The sequence below is a fragment of the Solanum stenotomum genome, chromosome 1 (assembly GCF_019186545.1).
Source record: "Solanum stenotomum isolate F172 chromosome 1, ASM1918654v1, whole genome shotgun sequence".
Lineage (NCBI taxonomy): Eukaryota > Viridiplantae > Streptophyta > Magnoliopsida > Solanales > Solanaceae > Solanum > Solanum stenotomum.
Genome location: NC_064282.1, coordinates 8,654,736 through 8,677,970, shown reverse-complemented (window position 1 = coordinate 8,677,970; position 23,235 = coordinate 8,654,736). Strand labels below are relative to the sequence as shown.

Here is a 23,235-nt window from a genome sequence, read left to right as displayed (position 1 = left end):
CAATTATGCAAACTTTGCTATAGCATACAAATATGAATTTTGTGTTTGCTATATGTGAAAGTTGCTCATTAAAATTTGTGTTTTTCTATATAATAAAAAAAAAACTAAAATATTAATTCGATTTAGCAGGAAAATAATATATTTTAAAATAGTATGCTTGTTTATTAAAAAATATTAATTATATTTAGCACGAAAATAATTATTTTAATGAATTTCATATTTTATTATTTTAAAATTAATTTGGTTGGGTTTGTGTCGGGGAGTGGAAAATGACAAAATATAAAAAAACTTAATTTGGGTGGGGGGAGTTGAAAAATGAAATGACAAAATATGGTAGAACGGGGGTGGTTTGAAATCTTTGCAAATTTGCTCTGCAATCCTACCGCTTGTCATCCCTGATTGAATGTCTTTCATTGAAATAACTAACATTTGAATGAAATAAATATTATTTTTTTAAATGAGAAAAAATGTTCAATAAATACGTAAGCGAGAAAGAAGCAAAAGAATCCTAATGATTTTTCTTTAATTTTTTTTTATTTGTGGATCCATGTTTATGTGGCAAAATTTATTGTCGAAACTTTATGATTATTTTTCTGATAAGATAAAAATTAAATCGAGAGAAGCATGTCCCAATATCAAAATTTTAAGTTTAACTTTCTCATATGTTTTTTCAATTTTCATGACCATAATCCATCAAAGATAACTAAAATTGTATGTTAAGAGCTTGTTTGACGTTATCACTAAAAACTGTTTATTTCTAAAAGTGTATCTTTAAAAAAATACTTTTTTTTAGAAAAGTGCATTTGAAAGAAAAAAAAACAGTTTAACTTCGTTTAATTCATTACAAATAAGAGTCAATTACAATTGTGTCCTACCAGCTACTAGTATCGACTTATAGTAGTGTTGTGGTCAAATCATGCGATTGAATTCGAAAAAATTTAAATGACATTTGTTTTCATATCATTTGAAGAAAATTTAAGTCGTAATTAGCCTCTAAATATATAATTTATATTTTTGATTTATATGTAACCGAACCTTGAAAGTTGTGGTTAGGATGTACTTGAGGCTCGTTTTACTTTCAAAGTCATTTGCTTATGACAATTGAAATCGGCAAAGATTTCGGCAAAAAAATGTGAATATACAATGCTTAATACTAATGGACTGTTTATTCATAGCTTTTGTGGACTCAGATTCCTGGTTGATTTTTTCATCTAATAAGAATTTCTTTTTGCAGTTTTTGTGAAGAAAAAATTTTGCAATCCAAAACTTGTGGATAATAATCCCTTCAAATTAGTAGGCTTAAACATAACCAAAAGTAATCATAATAATGATGAATCTGCTGTAATGAACATCAACAACTTATTAGGATTAAACACTTTGGATTTTTTAAACTTAACAAGATTGAACCCTTTATCATTTCGATAATTTGCATCTTGCAAAAGCATTCCAAATTGATAAGATTATTAAGATGTGGATTACCTTTGACCACAATTCTATTGGAATAACAACTAAAATATTATTTCAAAAAATATATGTTTTACAAATAGTTTTGTTTTTGTGCACAATATTACAAAATTATTAAATAAGTATTGATCTTATCAACTGGTTTAATTTCCTCTCTATTTGGTTTGTTATGAAATAAAAATAACTGTGTTGTTTGTGATATTTCATAAATGTTGTTATGGAAGCTAGTGAAAACGTCTCAATAAATTAGTAACTTAAAGCTAAATTATAATAAGACTTCTTAAATATATACACGTACGCACAAAAATAATTAATTTAGGGTTGCATATTACTTAAACATTTGTTTGCAATACATCAAGTTGGATGTTGAAATAAAAATTTTATTTATTAATATGAAGACTTGAGTTGTTCAATTCAAAATTCTAAAATATATTTGATAAGAAGTAGATAGTTCTTTTTATTCTTTCTTATAATGTTCAATATTATTTAAAATGAAATTAAAATCATAAAATTCACTTTTAATTTTTTTTGACCTACCGTTGAACCACCCAGAAACTAGCAAAGGGTAAAATAAAGGGATTGATCAAGCTCACGCGCATAAAAATATAAACATGAAAATATGTATAAAATAAAATGTGTTGATTTATCAAAATAGACACAAATTAATTATCAAGATGATATGTAAATTTTCAAGTCCCTTTGTTATCATGAACCTAAGATACAGTGTTACAAATTATATTCATGACCATAGTCCATAGTAGCTCGCAGTATGAAAATTTTCAAGATTACGTGCTATGATATCTACCCTCTTGATTTCACGGGGAAGTTCCAATCGAACCGCCTTCAAATTAATAATAAAAATTAAAAGTAGAAGATTTTTATGAACATCATAAAATACATGTTTATAAAAGATCAGTATTGTAAATATAATGCCATAAATTATGAAAATATTTGACAAAAAGATAATCTATCAAGTCTAATTAAAAAAATAAATAACATGTAATGTAAAATATCAAGTCAATACTACTACTAAAACAGATGAAACTGAAAATAAACACATAAGTTCTAAATTCGAAAAGAAATTTAATGTAATACTTTTATGTCAAATTTCAACATAACGTACATAAATGTGATTTAAAAGAAAAGAAAAATATTAATTTATAACTTTACAACAATGAATTTTCCTTCAATTTAAAAATTAGATTACTAACCAAATATGTCTGACCATGTACCCACATCCAATTTCACCAAATTCAATTAATAGAATGGCTTTCCAAACATGCTCTTATACAGTGGCATAGCTAGAAATTTTACGATGGGTGTCTAAACATTGAGTAAGTAATTATTCTTTTCTTACAAATGAGTGCACCAAAATTTTTAAATCAAACATAATGCTTAGCTCTACTGGGTTCATATTTAATTTAATATGAAGTGAACGAACACCAAAAAAAAAAGAGAGAAAGAGGGAAGAAAGTTTATCCTAGAAAGAAACAACGTTTAGGCTTTAATACTTCAATAGTCTCTGGCGACAACGACAATAACAGCAAGACACAAAGGAGGAAGAGCATAATCAAATGGGATTTTTTAAAATAAAATTAAAAAATAGTAAAACATTTTTACTTTTTAGATTTTGGTAGAGTTGTAATTTTTTTCTATAAGTTTTACCTACAAAATTTAATGTCAAGTAAAAAAAAAAGTCAAAAAGACACCCCGGAAAATAATTTAATTGGCTATTGATACTTATATTTTCTTTAAAAAAATTACGAAAAAATTAAATCTCTTGGTCAATTACTAATTGCATAAAACAGAACAATTTTTTATGATCTCTCTATATAAAAAATAAAGATATCATATAAAAAGATCATAAAAATATATGAAATTGTTAATTTTATATATACTGCTATTACAAAATATACCGTATAATTTTTCAACGAAGGATTTCAACACACTGTAACTCTACCCCTGCTCTTATAAAATTCAGGCGGGCGGACAGACGGACAGTAATAGGTTGACAAAATTAATATGACTTGCATATTTTTAGTTATTGATGAAGATTCAATTATGATGCAATAAATATTATTATACAGTATTTTAACAATTTAAATAAATTCTTGCATAAATTTAATATATGTCGGTGATTCTATTGTCCCAAAACTATGCATTATCGGAGAGCTGTCTTTACGAGCTTGTCATAATTTTGGAAAAGCGCTCCCAAATAATTGAGGCAGATTTTCATGGTAATAATTATTCAAATAAATTTTTAAAATTATTTTCATAATAGAAAGCTTTAGAATTAATTATGTGGTTCTTATTATATACATATTTAACTAGAATTCATAATTTTATTTTTTAAAGAAATAGTGAGAAACAAGCATTGTTTTCTTATTGATGAATGTTCTTCTCCTTTTTGGACTGGGACGAAGTCTATATAAATAGAGATTATTCTCACACAAAAAAGAGAGGATATTTTCTATCTAAATATTGAGAGAGTTTATTTGTGAATTTGAAATCAGTCTAGAAAATCATAAAATTATCGACTCACGCTTCAACACATACATATCTACTCAAACTTCAATAAGTATTTATCAAATTATCTTTGAGAAAGTTTATGTATTTTTAGCATGATTATATATGTTCCAATATAAAGCATATGTTACCCATTATTCATGTAAGCATTAATAATTTTGATAAGCTTTCGTCATGTGTTTTCTAAACAATTATATCATCACACAACCATGAAAATATTACTCCCTTTGTTCCTAACTACTTGTCTACTTTTAAATTGACACACCTATTAAAAAACAATGATTGACATATTGAATTCATCATTTTAACTCTATTAATTATGAAATGGATGAATTAAAAATTTGAAATTTTCAATAAGTTTTTTTTTTCAAAGTAATTAATTGAGGGTATAATACGTAAAAAAAATTGTCCTTTTTTAATTTGTAGAAATGGACAAATAATTAGGAACAATTAAAAAAAAATAGACAAGTAATTAAAAATGAGTATTAGTTTTTATATGGGAGAAACTCAGTTGTTGGCACAATGAATTACGGCTTTCACCACTAGATTAAAAAAAGAAAAATAAAGTATAGTCAACTATCTTTTAAAAAATAGCAAGTAGGTAAAGTATCATCAATAATTGAATCGACATGCTTACTGAAATAAGTACACCTAGTGGAATCCTTTATTTATAATTTAAAAAAAATAACGATAACAATATATAAAAACATATGAGCATATAAATAAAGAATATGTGAAAGCTGTTTAATGGTAAACGTCAGCACTGTTTTTTTCTCCATATTTAAATACCCCAACTTTGGTATTTCGTTATTAATTTAATCTTAAAAGACTTTTCTGGTGTCTCCATCAAGAGGACAATGTGACAACAAATTAAATACTGTAATTAGATCCATCATCTGAATATACAGTGTATCTATTTTTTTTTAAAAAAGAAAAATATACCAAAAAGAGAAAAAGACAACATGTGTTTTACTTTTTTTCTAAATAAAAAAATATTTTTTCTCTTCTTGAAACGCCATTATAGAAGTTGAGCGTGCTGGTGTATATGATTAAAATAATGAATGTACTTGATGATGGTGTCCCAAATTTCCAATTTATTTTCTATTTAGGGTAAATTTAATAAATAGTATAATTTAAGAGGCTACATTAGATATTCAAGATAAAATAATAAAATATTTATTTAATTAAAAATATTTATAAACTGTAAAATTATAATTTAGGAGTTATTAAGTTATAAGTTTGACTTATTTTAATTTATAAATAAATTTTGTATTTATCAACAATAATAATAGTGAAATTAGGAAAAGGTAGAAGAAATATTATTTTTGATAGATCCTCAATTGGCTAGAAAAGAATTTTTTTTGAAAGATTACAGCAAGGAAAAACATCAGTAAAACAAATTAACACAAAAGAAAAAAAATAAAGTGTGATAACATTCAGCTACTAAGCTCGCTAATTCTTTTTTTTTTTTTTTCATTTTCCTATTTAATTCAATTTTATTTTTCCTAAAAGGAAAAGAAAAAAATAGTAAAAGGTTTATTCCATAAGTCACTCAATAAACTCCAATATATTCGGGGAAGTTTCATATAACTTGACCTCCAGAGACACATTCAGCTCCCCACATTCATCTTTTTACACATTTCCCAAAAAAAAACACAGAGTTTCAGACGAAACTCATTTCTCCCTTTTTTTTGCAGAAATGGCGGTGAATGGACTGTGTACGTCGACCGATGACTTCCTCAAACGGTGTGAGCAGTCCGGTGATGCTGCTTACAGTATGCTCCGATCACTCCTTGAACGACTGGAGGATCCGGTTACCCGGAAAGAGGCTCGGATCTTCCTCACGCTTCTTCAGAAACATTTTGCTACTAAAGAAGACTCCGATCAATGCCTTCAAACTTACCATTTCCAGATTCAGGATATTGTCCTTGAGCAATATGAAGGTCTATCTCTTTTTCTCCTTTTATAATCATCAATTTTGTTTTATGCATTTTTTGATACTCACATTTGCTTATATATAAGTCTTCTGCAATATAGATATATGGATGTGTTGATTAGATCAGTATTTTGTTGTATTCTCAGCATATGTTAGTTTCGTAATAATTTTTTCCTCTTTTTGTTTTATTATTAAAAAAAAACTGTAGATTCTTCATCAGAGTTATCACATGTGTATTTGGACATGAGGCTCATGAGCTATTACTTCCTCTATTCAAATTTGTTTGGTGCAATTACTATTTGTACAGTTGCAGAATTTGTCTCTGACCGCAATTTTTCAAAACAATTACAATTAGTTATGGATGAGTTCAAATTCGTATTATAGATATCATATTCACCCAAAGCATAAAGATTTCTTTTGATCAATTAGCAAGTTGAACATTTTTGTTTTTGTGCAAATAGAGTTATTTGACTTTGTGTAAAGACTTGTCATATCCATAACAGTTTTAACATCTCACTTCTACCATTAGTTGTTTTAATGTCATTCAGAGAATTGAGTTTTTCTTAGAGACTGCTTCTCTTAGTACGCCTGTCTGTTTATTATTTGTAGGTTTTCAGAAACGTAAGAAACTGACAATGATGGTCATCCCCAGTATCTTTATCCCAGAGGATTGGTCCTTCACTTTTTATGAGGGACTAAATAGACACCCGGATTCCATCTTCCAGGACAAGACAGTTGCAGAGTTGGGATGTGGAAATGGATGGATATCCATTGCCATTGCCGAGAAATGGTCACCATCAAAGGTGTGCTTATCAACATCCTTATTTTAGAATTATCTTGCATTTTCGAGCTACAGGAAATTATGCTTTTGTTGGGGAAATTATTCAGCTTTATCTTTTTTTCAGGTATATGGGCTTGACATAAATCCAAGAGCAGTAAAGATCTCGTGGATAAATTTGTACTTGAATGCTCTGGACGATAATGGCGAACCAATATATGATGATGAAAAGAAAACACTTCTAGATAGGATAGAGTTTCACGAATCTGATCTGCTAGCTTATTGCAAAGATAATCGTATAGAACTTGAACGAATTGTTGGTTGCATACCGCAGGTATTGCTACAACTTGCATGCTATGTTATGGTTATCTACACAATTGCTATTTTCCCTCTTTAATCTTAACAGAAAGCTAGAGATTCGGAGTATGTTGTGGTCGTTTGATGAAAGTTTATGGTCACATATTCTGACTTTGTGCATTTTGCTGCTGGATACAGATTCTTAATCCAAATCCAGATGCAATGTCCAAGTTGATTACTGAAAATGCTAGTGAAGAATTTCTGCATTCATTAAGCAATTATTGTGCGCTTCAGGTTGGGTGATAAACTAATTAATAAGTCATTTATTGATAGAAATGCCCTTGCTTCTTTCTAAACTGAAAATATGCTTATTAATTTTTTTTAATCATGGCTAGGGCTTTGTTGAAGATCAGTTTGGCTTAGGGCTTATTGCAAGGGCAGTTGAAGAAGGTATTTCTGTCATAAAACCATCAGGCATTATGATTTTCAACATGGGAGGCCGTCCAGGGCAAGGTGTTTGCAAACGATTATTCGAGCGCCGTGGTCTTCGTGTGAACAAGCTTTGGCAGACTAAAATTCTTCAGGTGAGGGAAAATTCTATTTAGTTGAGATAACAGTTACTACAAACTGTGCTTCTTAACATTAGGTTAATGCAGGCAGCTGACACAGATATATCAGCTCTAGTTGAAATCGAGAAAAGCAGCATGCATCGGTTTGAATTTTTCATGGGACTTGTTGGAGATCAGCCTATCTGTGCTCGAACAGCATGGGCCTATGGCAAGGCTGGTGGCCGAATCTCTCATGCTTTATCCGTGTACAGCTGTCAACTTCGTCATCCAAGTCAGGTAATTCTAAAGTGCTTACGTACGTTCAAATCTGGTAATGAAATTTAGGATAATATAGTTCAGAACACTGCAAATGCGTGTAAAACTGATTCATCTGAACTGACAGGTTAAAAAGATATTTGAGTTTGTAAAAAACGGATTCCACGATATCAGTAATTCTCTGGATTTATCATTTGAAGATGATGCTGTAGCAGATGAGAAGATCCCTTTCCTAGCTTATCTTGCTAGCATGCTCAAGGAAAACTCTGTTTTCCCATATGAGTCACCTGCTGGAAGCAGATGGTTCCGCAATCAGATTGCTGGCTTTATGAAAACGTATCACCATTTTCCTCTTATGGCTGATGTAAGATTATTTAACTTTGTTATTTTTCTTTTTGCAAGATTCTTTTGCTGAATTATTAGAGATTAAGAAGGGTTGCTGCCAGAGATGGCCCTGTAGAAAATGCCATGTGTGGATATGGAGCTTGTTTTGTGAATATTAGCATATAGTTTCTACTTAAAGGGTCATAGCCTTATAGTGTACATCCATAATTGTCATATTCTTCTCTGAAGTAATCTAGAAAGCAACTCTTTTTAGCTTTCCTGCTCAATTGTTTCATAAACACGAGTTAGTCTTACAAAGTTGCGAAGGTCAGTATAAAATGCAAGTTAGGATGCACTGAACGCTGTAGTTTTCATGGTAAGGCATCAGCTGGAACTCTTAAGTTCTATGGTAAGTAATGCAACTAATAATTTGCTCTGTCAACTGCTGCAAGATATATAACTAGGATTATCTGATAAGTCATGCAATAGACATCCTTAAAGAAATCATTTAAGATTTTAGCTTTCTAGGACTGAACTAGGGGACTTTAGTGGAAGCGTCTCTTCAGGTTTGGTTTCTGCAAAAGTATATTTACATTTATATGTATTCTAACACGAATGTCTCGATTATATGTCAGAATGTCGTTGTCTTCCCTTCAAGGGCTGTGGCGATAGAGAATCTGTTGCGGTTATTCTTGCCACATCTAGCAATTGTAGATGAGCAACTGTCACATCACCTGCCTAGGCAATGGCTGACCTCATTGAAAATGGAGGTATTTTCTCTCTCCGTTGAATCATTACTATTTCTCCCAGAAAAATATCATGTATTGTATTTGTTTCATAACCTGATGCAAAAGCACAGTTCTTCCTAATGGTTTAACTACACCAAGTGAGTAATTGAAAGGATCTGTCCATTCATCTTTCATGAGCTTTGTTATAGGGTTTATTGGTCATTTTTAACAATCTTGAAATCCTGCCTTCATGCAGAAAAGTCAATCTGATAGTAATTTGGAGGATGTCATCACTGTTATTGAAGCTCCACGTCAATCTGACTCGATGATTGAACTGATAAAGAAGCTGAAGCCCCAAGTTGTAGTTACTGGGATGGCGCAATTTGAATCAGTTACTAGCTCTTCTTTTGAGTACCTACTTGACATCACAAGGGAAATTGGATGCCGTCTGTTTTTAGACATATCTGACCAGTTTGAGCTATCCAGCCTGCCCAAATCTAATGGGGTCCTGAAATACCTTGCTGGAGCTCCTCTTCCCTCACATGCAGCTATTGTCTGTGGCTTAGTAAAGAATCAGGTAGGTTTATTTTTTCCAATAACTATATGCTAGTGTATTTCTAAAAGATTTTTAGGTCCTGTTTTGTCATTTGTTTCTATGTTACTTGGCTGGTGTAGTTAGCTAGATACATATTTGTAACCTCTTTTGTTTTTCAGGTATATTCTGATCTGGAGGTAGCTTTTGTCATATCAGAAGACGAAACTATTTATAAAGCATTATCCAAAACCATGGAATTATTACAAGGAAATACTGCTCTTATAAGCCAATATTATTATGGCTGTCTTTTCCATGAGCTGCTATCTTTTCAGCTTTCTGATCGACGTCCTCCTGCTGAGGTTAGTAGTTTGGCTTTTTTATGATTGATGGAAAAGGTTCTTCAGCCTTTGCTGCTCAGATTTGTGTACTGCTATCTATTGGATATAAGTTTAGTTTTGATTGTAGCATTTTAAGGTTTCATCTCTGGTATAAGATCTAACCTGGATTATCAGAAAATGTAAATAAATCAGGGAAGTGAGGAAAACAGAAAGAAGAGAAGGCCTATTTTTTTTAACTTAGAGTATCTCGAAGTTACGCTCGTTTTTCTGGGTCGTATTTGTATGTATGGCTGTCCTAGATGATCGTTTACTTGTCTATAATGATTTCCAATATGAGCAGACAGGAAAATGACTGGGAATTTGGCTTTTTTGGCCCCTTTATCCATAATACTCTATAGATAGTTTTGGTGATGATGGAATTTTCTTGCTTTGGAAATGGACTGCATTATGCCAACTAAAGCTCCAGATTCCATCAAAACAAGTGCCAAAATGGGGTTGGTTTGAGGTTGTAGAGTTTATGCTGAATCACCATTTGGTAGGGTTTCTAGGACTTGGTTCTCTCTCGTGGGTGGGTGGGAGGGGATCAGGGGCATCGAATCCTAATTCTATTATTAATAAATACTCCTTCCATTTCAATTTACTTGTCTGATTTTGACTTGGCACGGAGTTTAAGAAAATAAAGAAGACTGTTGAATATGTAGAATGTATCAAAATATCATTTAATCTTGTGGTCTTTGTGGAAAGTTTAAATTAAAGAGTTGTTAGAAAAGAAAAGCAATATTCTTTTTGAAATGGATTAAAAAGGGAAGTAAGACAAACTAATTGAAATGGAGGGAGTAGTAATAAAAGGAATTTACAACACAAGATGATTTAAATCCTGAAAAATGTGCACTTTCTACTTTTTGATTGCATTGGTCTCTTTGAACTCCTAAATTAGCTGTTTAATGTTTGAGCACTATGTAATACAAATTACCTTCTACATATTCTTTCAGAGAGAAAACGAGAAGTTGAAAGCACCCAAGATGATTGGCTTTCCTAGCTCTGTCAACTCAGTACTCAATCATGCAGAGTTATCTGTTACTGATTCAGACAATGCTCTGATTCACATGGATGTGGATCAAAGTTTTTTACCTATACCAACTCCTGTCAAGGCAGCCATCTTTGAGAGTTTTGTGAGACAGAACATTGCAGAGTCAGAAATTGATGTCACAGGCAACATCAGACAGCTAATGGAGAGTAGTTATAGTTTCTCAACGAACAGCAAGACAGAATTCATATATGCTGACTGCCCTCTAGCTCTTTTTAGTAAATTGGTACTTTGTTGCATCCATGAAGGTGGGACTCTATGCTTCCCAGCTGGCTCAAACGGTAGTTATGTGTCTGCTGCAAAATTTGTGAAAGCAAATATAGCATATATCCCTACGAATCCAGAGGAAGGGTTCAAATTGACACAGAAAACAGTTGAAAGTTTTTTGAAGACCGTCAACAGACCTTGGATTTTTATTTCTGGACCAACTGTCAGTCCTACTGGGCAGCTTTACAGCAATGAGGAGATAAAGAGTATATTATCTGTATGTTCAAATTTTGGGGCTAGGGTCATAATTGATACTTCATTTTCTGGTGTGGAATTCAACTCCAAGGGCTCGGATGGCTGGAATTTGAAGGACACTCTAGCTCAACTAAGATCTCAGAATCAGTCATTCTGTGTTTCTTTGCTTGGAGGATTGTTTCTGAAGATGCTTACTGCTGGAGTCACATTTGGATTTCTGCTTCTAGACCAGCCTGCGCTAATTGAGGCGTTCCACAGTTTTCCAGGTTTGAGTAAACCTCACAGCACCATCAAATACCAAGTGAAGAAGTTGTTGGAGTCAAGAGAACGAACAGCAGAGCTTTCCAATGCTGTCTCAGAGCATGAAAATATTCTGGCTAGTCGATATAAGCTCATGAAAAAGGTATCTCTTTTTTCCTAAAATGGTTAACTCACATTATCAGATGTTTATTATCACTTCATCTTCTGGTCAGCATTTGAACTTTAGTCATTTGTCATTATGATTACATATATGGCTGCATCGAGTCATCATCTTGACTTAAAAGGCAGTGCACTAGAATCATTACTTGGACCATTTTCTCTACATTATGGATTAGGTGTTACTTCTAAACTTGTTCAAGAATATGAAATTTTATAGCTGGTGATCAAAACATCTTAGTTATAAAACCATGCGACTGAATTCTAAAATATTTACGTGACATCTGTTTTCGTATCATTTGAAGAAAATTTAAAGTCGCAGTTAGCCTCCAAATGTATAATTTGTTATAAATAGCTTTCAAGTTGGTAATTCTTGACTATAATTCTTAATACATATTGTTGATTTTTGTGTAACAGACCCTTGAAAGTTGTGGCTGGGACGTGCTCGAGGCTTATTCTGGCGTTTCGGTGGTGGCAAAGCCATCTACCTACCTTGGGAAGACAGTGAAAATTGGTGAAGATTCGTTTTCATGGGAAGGCAAACTTGATGACACAAATATTAGAGAAGCCATGCTTAAGACCACTGGCTTGTGCATCAATAGCTCTACTTGGACCGGAATTCCTGGTTACTGTCGCTTCACCATTGCCTTAGAAGATGGCCATTTCGAGCGTGCATTAGCTTGCATTGTCAAATTTAGAGATATGGTCGATAAATGAAATACAATCAAGTGAAGACTGGTCTACCATGTCTTTCCCTTTTTAATTTTTATTTTTTGTTTTTTTCACAACTTGATTGTTGTGAAATAAGCCCCCATCCCTGTGAGCAAGAACACCTTAATACCTGTTTTTGCAACAACACATTTTTTGTTTAATGCATTTATATACAAAAATCTTCGGTACTCGATTTGATTCCTTACGTGAAATTTGTGATTGACTGATGACTATAAGTTATATTACATTCGTTCACCACTAAAAAAAACTGTTGTTCTTCTTTCTCCCCCCCTTACCAACTTTATTATTTGTGTTGTGTGAGGTGTCATAAGTTGTGGGGAAAGAGCTTTGGTTTTGGTGGGATTGAACTTGATATATAAGTGATACAGTTAACAATTTCAATAATGTTGATATATAAGTGATACAATTAACAATTTCAATTTGGTGGAGACTCCCTATTGGAACTGATCAAACACAATAATGTCAAATCTAACACAACATGTTCTACTTGGAAATAAAAAAGACGAATAAAGTCACTGAGCTTCCGTGGGAAAAGTACGTTTTAAAATCCAACTCAGGATATCTAGTGAATCTCTATACAAAAACCATATTGCCTTTCCAATGATCTTGTTTTAGTAGTAGAAAAATTCGACTACGATCAATACCCAATGATGTGTATCTAGATACATTACACATATATTAACAACAAATAAAAGATCAATTGTGTAAGGGTAAACTGCAATAGTTGCTCTGATTTCAACTGCAATTGTGTAAATATAAGCAAATTCAGATTCATGGGTTTAACCTTTTGAGATTTTTATATTAGACTCATTATATTTTAAAGCTATGTCTATTATTTATTACAATTTTAATAAATTTTTATACATAAATATATGCTCTACATTAAAAGTTAGGAATTCAATAAAAGCCGAAGCAACTATGGTACATCCTCCCTAACAAGAAGTATATACATATTCTGGCCACAAAAAATAACCTAAAAAGGACCAAAGTGCACATAAGAACTTGAAGGAAAGAATCATTTTTTATCTAGGAGATTTCTCGTAGCATGGAGTGGATGGACAAGATTAGTAGTCTAACGTGTCTAACGCTTGTTCTCATGTTATTTCCACTAATTCTTTCACACAAGTTGTTGGTTCACTTCACTATTCTAAAACATGATAACCTGACGGAAAGAATCATTGTTTGCCCTTTGTTTTTTTTTATTCTTGAATTTTCACAATGGCGCTTCAGCTTCAGCTGCAATCAACTGTGACAAATGGAGTCTTTCAGAACCCTTCTGCAATTAGACCTTTCAGGAATGGAAAAAAAGTTTCTTTTAAAGCACAAGCCACTCCTACAAGAACCCAGGTACACTCTCTGCTGTCAAATCCCATTCTTGATTGTTGATTTTTAAATATTTTTTCTATAATAAATTTGAAGAATGAATCTTGTTGGCTGTTGCAGAGGATAATGGAGGGAATTGCAGTAAGTGGAGAGGTTGGTGGCGCTGGTGGTGCATACTCATATAGTGCATTGAAAAGATTGGACCAGCTATTGTCTAAAATTTGCTCTGCTTCAGCAGGTATATTCAAACAGATACTCACTCCCTTTCAATTTGTTTTCTTGGCTTTGACTTAACATGAAGTGTAAGAAAGTAAAGAATATTTTTGAATCTTGTGATCTTAAACTAAATATATTTAGAATGTACAAAAAGGAAATGAATTCTTTTGGAATGGACTGAAAAGGAAAGTAAGACAAATAATTTCAAACAAACGGACTACATTTGTGTCCATTACTTAGGCTGTTATAACTATACTTGTTCCATAGTCTATTTGTTGATAGGGTATGCCTGCACCAAGAATTGATGTTCAAAGAACTATACTTGTTCCATTCTTGTTATAACTTTACTTGTTCCATAGTCTATTTGTCTTTAATTTCTTATTTGTAGTTGTTGAAGAACCCCAGAAAGTTGTTTCCTCTGTCCCCGGATCATTCAAAGATTCTGAGCATGTTGGAAATTCGGAGGAAATGTTTGATGTCATCGTTTGTGGAGGTACTTTGGGAATCTTCATTGCCACAGCATTAAGTTCCAAAGGTCTTCGAGTTGGAGTTGTGGAAAGGAATGTTTTAAAAGGGGTATTGTATTATACTCCCCTGCCTTAGTGGGATTCAGTTTTGCTATTCAGAATTAGTCATCTGCTTAGGAGTCCAATAATGCTTGACTTCTGGGAAATTGATGAACAGAGGGAGCAAGAGTGGAACATATCAAGGAAAGAGCTACTGGAACTTGTTGAAGTTGGCGTTTTAACTGAAGATGACATTGAAGAGGCTACTGCTGCCAGTTTCAACCCTGTATGTTCTTTATCCTAGAATTTGTTCTATATGCCAATGAAGAGTCTTTTATCATCGTCCTGATCCTGAAAGCAATGGTTGCCTTAATTAGTCTTTACTCTTTACAAATAACAAGATCATTTTATAGGTGTTTGAACTGCTCTTGCTTTGTGAATAACTGCGTACCTTGATATTGTCTTAAAATATCACCAAGTCTTGGGCATAAAGTAACCCGAATTCTGGTAATAATGACTTTTCCTATCCGGTGTGTACTTACCACTACTTGTTTGGAAGGCCGATAGAGAACAAATTTTCTTTCTTTTGGCGAATGGACTTGGGATGAGGATATATTGAGCAAAAGAGGCAAAGTTAAACATCTCACCGATACTGTTGCCCAAGTGTATAATTTTGAAATGACTTCTGGGATCTGCCTCCTGCTAAGGGTCCTCTACTGTTTTCTAATGCATCGATACTTTTTCTCTTTGATTTCTGAGTCACTTTGCAGAATAGATGTGGATTTGAAGGGAAGGGAGACATTTGGGTCCAGAGCATTCTCAATCTTGGTGTTTCGTAAGTCTGTTTTCCATACCTTGTCCCCTCTGGAATCTGGGTGCAGCCAAAGGTCATAACTTTTAAGTTTTTTGTGTTTTCTACTATAAGAACATCAAAATCCCTCTTCTTCTTTTTTCTGTTTGGAAACACAATGAGTTATGCAGCTATATTGTTGTCATGGGGGTGCATCCTTCAATATCCAACTATCCAATCCTCTTGAAAGATGTAATAAATACTATTCTTTCACTGAGCAGAAGCAGTATCAGAACAAACTGCTAATTAAGAAGCGAAAAAGGCAGGCCGTACACACAAGAACCTGATAGCATCATACTGATGAAAGCAACCAATTAGGTTTAATTAGCATAATGTTTTGAACCTCAATGGTGGAAAACCACAGATATAGCCTTTTTCTAAAGATATGTAGGCAGTGTATAAGCAAATGTATCAACATAATAGGTCCTGCCTTGCTTAGGTTTCCCACCTCACTTCCCATATTAGGGTCTAAATGGAAGAAAATGGATGGTGATGATTTATTTAACCGACCCCAACTAGCTTGGGCTTGCAGAATAGTAATCAATATTATTGTTGTTTTCCATATTCTCCATGCTATGGAAAAGTCAGTTATGTTCAACTATCAATGAAGTGAAGTACTTCTATGCTGCATCTGAACATTATTCAAGTTTTAAATAATTATAGTTTAGGTGGTATTTCACTAACATATATTTTTATGAACTTTTTAAAAGAACGTGGTTCAAGAACTTATTTGTTGCTTATAATTTCTTTGTTTTTGTGAAACCCAGCTCTAAGTCTTAATGTTCTTTTATACTATCTGTTCGCAGGCCAGTAAAGCTTGTGGAGATTGTGAAAGACCGTTTTGATTCCCTCGGAGGTGTCACGTTTGAAGGTTACAGCGTCTCTAACATATCCGTGTATCAGGATGCAGCAGTATGCTTACTTACTCATAAATGTGGCTATTTAAGGATGCACTTTATCACTTAGGCAGCATCCTAGGTTAGGCTAGAAAGCAATGAATTTCTTTATTTGATTTTTAATTTGGGCATTGGCTTTTCCTTTGATTGACTTTATGGGTAACCTCAAATGACCTTTGTTCAATTTGGCCAACCTAACAATGACCAGAATGAGGTTGAAAGGACTGAAATCCTAAACACAGTTACACAATATTTCAAATAACAAAATCACAAAAATCTTGAATTCTTCGTAGAGAAAAACTTGGAAGTAGTACTAAAGTCACAAAAGGTTATAAAGATGATCTGAGGGGTGGGATGATATTTGGGTTTCTTTCACTGAAAAGGGTTTTGCTTACCATCAAAAGAATACTGTCAATTATCTTTTTGCTATAATTGAATTCATAGTAGATGAGTAAAGTTCATCCAGATATTGCTTGTAATTTTCTTTTTACAGGTCTTGCAACTAAAGGAGGGAAAGACTTTATTCTCACGTCTTATCATTGATGCAATGGGGAATTTTTCTCCTATTGTAAAGCAGGTGCAGAATCTTTTCTTAAAGCATACAACTATTAACGGTCTCTTTCTGTGAAAAAATGATTTTGGTATCATGCGATGTAAAGGTCAGGAGAGGTAGGTCCCATTTAAGGGCTGGTTATGTTACATCACAATGATAGTTGAGTTGGAAGATAGTAATTAAAGATCTCTCTTGTTACATCACTTAATTCCCCCAAAAATATCATGCATCCAAGGATTACTTGGACCTCATAATCCTTACTACAATTCTTTTGATATAAGTCTTCTCTATTTCACTAACTTAATTCCTCTTTGGATTATTTTATTAGTTCATTTCCTAATATCTTAAACTGGCTCTTATGACTGAAAATTGCTTTAGATTAGATGTGGAAGGAAGCCAGATGGTATGTGCCTTGTGGTTGGAACTTGCTGCCGTGGTTTTAAGGAGAACTCTACAAGTGATGTCATATTTAGCAGTGCTACCGCAAAGGAAGTTGGCCAGTCACTAGTCCAATATTTCTGGGAGGTAAAACAATTTCTTGGAAAGCATGAATTGAATGGCTAAGATGCTTTAAGAAAATCATGCACATCATAGTCTAGAAAACTTTTGTGCTTAGCCAATAACAACATTCCCATGATTATCAGGCATTTCCTGCTGGCTCGGGTCCCATAGACCGAACCACTTATATGTTCACTTATGTTGATCCTCAACCCGGATCTCCACAGCTGGAAGAGTTACTAGAAGATTACTGGGATTTGATGCCCAAGTATCAGGTAACCTTTGGAGTATGCTATTTGGGGCTTATGTTTGGCATACTTCAGTTTTCCCTATTTTCTTCTGGGAGCTGTATCTTGTCTTTGTTCCTTGCTATTTGGAGGTCCCTGAAAGATCTGAAGCCAGTTAAAAACATCTGCCAAGGGACTCATGTTATTGCTTTTGTTGTTCGGGTTAACTTTGTAGGTCCGGTGCTTTAGATTATTAACAGCAACTGCTATCTTGTTGTATAAAATTGTCATTTCTCCTAAGTAATCTATTCAATCTCTAATTTCTTCCATTTTAATTTATAGGGCGTGTCTTTCGACGATCTGGAAATCTTGAGGATAATATTTGGCATTTTCCCAACATATAGAGACAGGTAATCATTAACTTTAAGGTTTGTGCTTAGATCTTGATTTATATTCATCAGATGCTGTTGTTGTTTCACTTGCCACCTAACTTCATTGTTTTTTTCCATGGATAATTGAATAACTGAAGCATCCTTAAATATATATATAACACCTTGCATTTGATATATGACTTTTTGTATATTATAAGTCGAGTTATTATCAAAAACTTCTCATTTTTCTTTTTACTATTTCTGATAATTCTGTCCCTTTCATTTTGATGACAGTCCATTGCCAGCAGCATTTGATCGTATTTTACAGGTATTTCATCAACCCATTTAAAGGCATGAATCATTGCAGTTACATATCAATAGAATACATGAGTTTGAATGTCTACAGTTTGGGGATGCTAGTGGCATACAGTCACCGGTTTCTTTTGGTGGTTTTGGGAGCTTGACTAGGCACCTGGGGAGATTGACAACTGGTAAAAGTTCATCTGATTTCCATCTATAACATCTTGCCTATACATGAAACCTTCTTTCAAGAAGAAAAGACTAATGACGTATATGTTAACCAGCTTAGCTCTCTTAGTTATTTGACTATATTAATTAAAAATGTGTTAGATATTTTTAAATGGACGTAAATATTAGGCTCCCGCTAATAGAAAATTAAGATTGCAGACTTCTATTAATGTTGCTTAATTCTGATCATTACATCCTTTAATTGTTATCTGGCCTTCCCCTCCTCGACTTTGACCTGCAAATGAGCTTGTGCGGAGGTATTTTCCCACTTGGAAAAAAATGTGGCTTCTGGTGCACTGATTATTTTTGGTCTTTTACTTTGGGGACAAGGTATATATGAGGCACTTGAAGGCAATTTTCTAGACTCTAAAAGTTTGTCAATGTTGAATCCTTACATGGTGAGTTTTCAGCTGTTACATTGGCACTTGAATAACTCAACTATCACCGCACTTATGTATTATGTTCTGCAGCCGAACTTGAGCTCTTCCTGGCTTTTTCAAAGGGCAATGTCAGCAAAGAAACAGTCCAACGTTCCACCAGATTTTATCAATGAACTTCTTTTTGCCAATTTCATAAGTATGCAGGTACGTCATCATCATCTTATAAGGAGTTCAAATGCCTTTACATTTTCAGTATAGGATTTTGAGTTCTTTACTCTTTTCTTGTTATCATCTACTTGCAGAAACTAGGGGATCCTGTCTTGAGACCTTTTCTTCAGGTGAACTATCTTATTGTGGTATACAGTTTCTGTATCTAGTCTAGAACTAATATCCTTTCATCTTAATTGATATAGGATGTTATACAGTTTGGGCCTCTTGTGAAAACACTAGGCCTCATAACGTTAACGAGACCTCAGATTATTCCATCAATATTCAAGCAGGTAAATATGTGGCTGCCTTTTTTATCACTCAATTTTGCACCCCGCATCAAGGAGCAAGGAATTGCTCTTTTTCTTCTATTGTAAATATCATATCCTTAAAAATGTCAATTTTTGGGGAATTTGCACATATAGCTTCTTTTTTTTAGTGCACTATTTAAATTATGTTTCCGTTAGTCCAATGAGCTAAATTTGGGCAAAAAAGAAAGACTACACCAACTAGTTTCAAAGGAAAATTTTAGCCCACTATGCTTACAGAATACAATTTAAAGAGTAGCCTCAAAAGAAAACTTTTAATGGCCTGACTAGGAGTTCTAGCTTTTAAGTCTAATGCAACAGCCACCATCTTATGCATTGGAGTTAAAAAGAAAGACAATATCTCATTTCTCTGTTTTTAGGCTCCTGAGAAGTACTGTTACATTTCACAAAAAAAACTATAAAACTAAACCAGCGGTGAACTTCCTTCTAGTTACTGCCTTTGAGTATCATAACCTCGGAACCTCACAGTTGCAAAAGACGTAGAATTCTGTCATCCAGAAGATCAATACGAGTCACTTCATTCTGAAAATTGTACAATTCTAATATTTCTAGATGTTTAAATAATGTTGGGTTGCATATTAGTGAGGAGAACTAAACACCAGATGATTTTTTCAGGTCGGAATTCCTGTGCTTCTTGAATGGTTTGGACATTTTATCATGCTGGGATACTATACATTTCTCTCTACCTTCCTCGACCCTACTATTAGGTAATAAGCTTTCGTAATACATAGTTCCAGTTCTTGTGTGATATTTGACAGTAAGCACTTTGATTTCCAATTGCATTGTAACTAGCCACCACCTGACATTTATCATTCTATGTTAGGCCATTGATAGAATCATTTCCAGCCAAGATGAGATACGAATGGAAACGCGGACTTGAAGCTTGGCAATATGGAGCTGGTTTAGACTACAAACTGAGTCCCTCTGAAGCTCACGAGACAGCTAAAAGATCAGATCCTAGTAAAGAAATTTTTAGTACTAACAGCCTAAAATGAAATTTCCTAGTACATTATTAGCAGCAGTAAAGAGTATCAATGTATATCAGTATATGCTACAAATAACCAGCTGCAGTAGCCAGTGATTCAATTCTCACATTACCTTTATTACAGTAAATACCATCATTTTTTTTTTGCCTACTTGTTTACTGAGTTTTGTTGTGTTTTTTGAATTATTTGTTCTTAACACTTTTAGGAATGCTGTATTCTTCTCATTAATTTCACTCATCTCAGAAAGTTACGTAACTTTATTTTGTAACTTAACAGTCTCTCAACTAATGATGGTCATTATCTAAAAAAAATGCCACCTAACTATTGTCATTTCAGTCTCAGGCCACTCAAATAATTTAAACTATATTTCTGATAGATTATTAATTTTAGATTAAATTAGTTGAGTTATTTTGTAGATGAAATAGAAATAGTTAGGTGTTTTTGTAAGTGAATGGAAATAATTGGGTGATTTTCTGTTACAAATAAACTCAAAGTACTGAACTATTTGAGATACTTATCATTAATGGAGCTAATTTTTGTGTCATAAAATAAAATTAAGTATTTTTTTCTATGATAGAAACTTCATTTGAGTGATACTTTCTCCGTTCATTTTTATTTGTCACTTATTTTAAAAATAAATGATATTTGTCACTTTTAACATATTAATAAAAAATAATAATTTTTTTCTATGTTTTATTCTTAGCATTAAATACTTATTTTTTAAATTATTTTTCAAAACATCATTTAATAGAAAATAATTTGACAAAATACCTATATTAATAATTATTTTTATAATAAATATGTCAAATCAAACTGTGATGACTAGAAGTGAACAGAGGTAGGAAGAAATAACTCTCAAATTTAAACACCATAAATTAATGTGGCACAACCTTGTTTGACCTCATCTTATTTTACTCCTCACTTTCTCTTTTACATGTAATTTTTTTTAAAAAAAATAAACTTATTTATATTTTGAAAGAAAGAAAATTAAATGTAAAGGTAAAGGACAACTATAATAATATTTACAAGTCTCCTCTTGAACATTCCAGAAAATTAAACTCTCCAGAAGCTTGTAGACCATTCACAGGAGAACTATCCTTTGCCTTTTGCTTCAACATCTATATAAACTCCAACTCTCCAATTCCAGTAATCATCATAACAAAAATACAATTCTCATTCACATTCTTAAGCTGCTCTACTTACCATCATCAAATCAGAAAAGAAAAAAAATGGCAAAATCAAATGTTGGTGTTATGAGTTTTCTTGTCTTAGCAACGATTCTAGCNAACTCTCCAATTCCATTAATCATCATAACAAAAACACAATTCTCATTCACATTCTTAAGCTGCTCTACTTACCATCATCAAATCAGAAAAAAAAAATGGCAAAATCAAATGTTGGTGTTACGAGTTTTCTCGTCTTAGCAACGATTCTAGCCATTCTTCCATCAAAAACCCAATCTTTAATGCCATACACACGCCCATTCTTCGACTTAATGTTCCCACAAGAAGACCCATTTAAGATTCTTGAACAAAACCCACTTACAAGTATTGATCAATCAATGGCCTTATTAGCTCGTTCAGATTGGAAAGAAACATCGAAAGAACACATAATATCACTTGACATTCCTGGGATGAAAAAGGAAGATATCAAGATCGAGGTTGAAGAAAACAGAGTATTGAGAATTAGCGGAGAGAGAAAAACAGAGATGGAGAATATTGAAGGTGAGAAATGGCATAGAGTTGAGAGAACTTCTGGAAAGTTCTGGAGACAGTTTAAGCTTCCAAGGAATGTTGATTTGGAACATATTAAAGCTAATTTAGAAAATGGGGTGTTGAAGATTACTCTACCAAAATTGGCTGAAGTAGAGAAGAAACAGAGTAAAGTGATTAGTATTTATGAAGAAGTAAATGGTGCTGGTGGTGAAGATGTTAAAGCTACAATGTGATTATTTTTCATAATAATCATTTGTTTTTGTTTTAATCATGTTGGTTGTTTTGAGTTACTCTTGAGGTTGGGTTAATTAACGTTCTGTAATTAAGCTTACGGAGATGAAGATTATGATGATAATATAATTGTAAGAGTCTCTGCTTATCTTATCAATTATGTGACATGTTGTACTATTTGTTCGTTTCTCAAAAAACAGTCTTAATTGATTGGTATTTTGGGTATGAACTTGGAGTAAAATGTTAAAAACATAATTTTATTTTATTTTAGTTCAATACCTAAATTATTGAAGTATTAACTATTAGTATTAGTTGCAGATCTAAAATATAACTATTATATGTTGATGTTGTTATGTAGAGATGATCACGGTTTAATTTGGATCGATTAAAATTAAAATTAAATTAATTTAATTACTTTTTAAATTTCTAAAATGAAATGAAATGAAAGAAGTAATCGTTAGTTAATAACCATGAACGACCCTATTGGTATGTCCAATACTCTAGGTTTTATTAAAAAGAAATTGTCATAATATTTAACACCAGGCATTTTTTTAAAGCGTAATATTTTATGAATATATAATTATTCAAAATTGCTGTAATATATATATATATATAAATTGTTAAAAAATATTAAAAATTGATAACATTATAATAAGTTAGAGTCATAATTATTCAAAATTGATGACATTATAATAAGTTAAAAAGTTATTCTTATATAAAATTTTAAGTATGATAAAAAATGTCATGTATGAAAATTTCTTTTTAATAAATTAATGTATTTTTAAGAAATAAGATTATAATTAATTGTGTTTAATGAGCTATCTTGACTAGGGGAGAGAGGGGATTTGAGGTGATGCCTATAATAATAATAATAATAATAATTGAGTGTTATTTATACTTGGCACAATACATATATTGGATTCTAAACTTGACTTCAAATTTTAACTTTGACCTTCAACTTTTATAATGCA

General features: G+C 32.5%; 3 protein-coding genes across 3 annotated transcripts; all 3 read left to right on the top strand.

Annotated features, from left to right (window-relative positions):
• Positions 1 to 5,591: 5,591 nt before the first annotated feature.
• LOC125863793 (methionine S-methyltransferase) lies at positions 5,592 to 12,605 on the top strand. The gene is made up of 12 exons (XM_049543793.1): positions 5,592 to 5,933; positions 6,536 to 6,729; positions 6,832 to 7,038; positions 7,200 to 7,295; positions 7,397 to 7,585; positions 7,658 to 7,846; positions 7,953 to 8,189; positions 8,785 to 8,919; positions 9,134 to 9,454; positions 9,592 to 9,771; positions 10,743 to 11,702; positions 12,134 to 12,605. The coding sequence occupies exons 1-12, from the start codon at positions 5,690 to 5,692 to the stop codon at positions 12,431 to 12,433; spliced, it is 3,252 nt and encodes a 1,083-aa protein (XP_049399750.1). The 5' UTR covers positions 5,592 to 5,689; the 3' UTR covers positions 12,434 to 12,605.
• A 1,007-nt stretch (positions 12,606 to 13,612) lies between these two features.
• On the top strand, positions 13,613 to 20,463 carry LOC125843907 (uncharacterized). Its single transcript, XM_049523133.1, has 18 exons — positions 13,613 to 13,795; positions 13,892 to 14,009; positions 14,376 to 14,563; positions 14,672 to 14,779; positions 15,264 to 15,328; positions 16,150 to 16,255; positions 16,733 to 16,816; positions 17,171 to 17,317; positions 17,437 to 17,565; positions 17,860 to 17,927; positions 18,183 to 18,216; positions 18,295 to 18,379; positions 18,747 to 18,814; positions 18,887 to 19,000; positions 19,099 to 19,134; positions 19,210 to 19,296; positions 19,948 to 20,039; positions 20,156 to 20,463. The coding sequence occupies exons 1-18, from the start codon at positions 13,667 to 13,669 to the stop codon at positions 20,325 to 20,327; spliced, it is 1,830 nt and encodes a 609-aa protein (XP_049379090.1). The 5' UTR covers positions 13,613 to 13,666; the 3' UTR covers positions 20,328 to 20,463.
• Positions 20,464 to 21,633: 1,170 nt separating this feature from the next.
• LOC125876647 (22.0 kDa class IV heat shock protein-like) lies at positions 21,634 to 22,372 on the top strand. The gene has a single exon (XM_049557872.1). The coding sequence runs from the start codon at positions 21,700 to 21,702 to the stop codon at positions 22,264 to 22,266; it is 567 nt and encodes a 188-aa protein (XP_049413829.1). The 5' UTR covers positions 21,634 to 21,699; the 3' UTR covers positions 22,267 to 22,372.
• Positions 22,373 to 23,235: the final 863 nt, after the last annotated feature.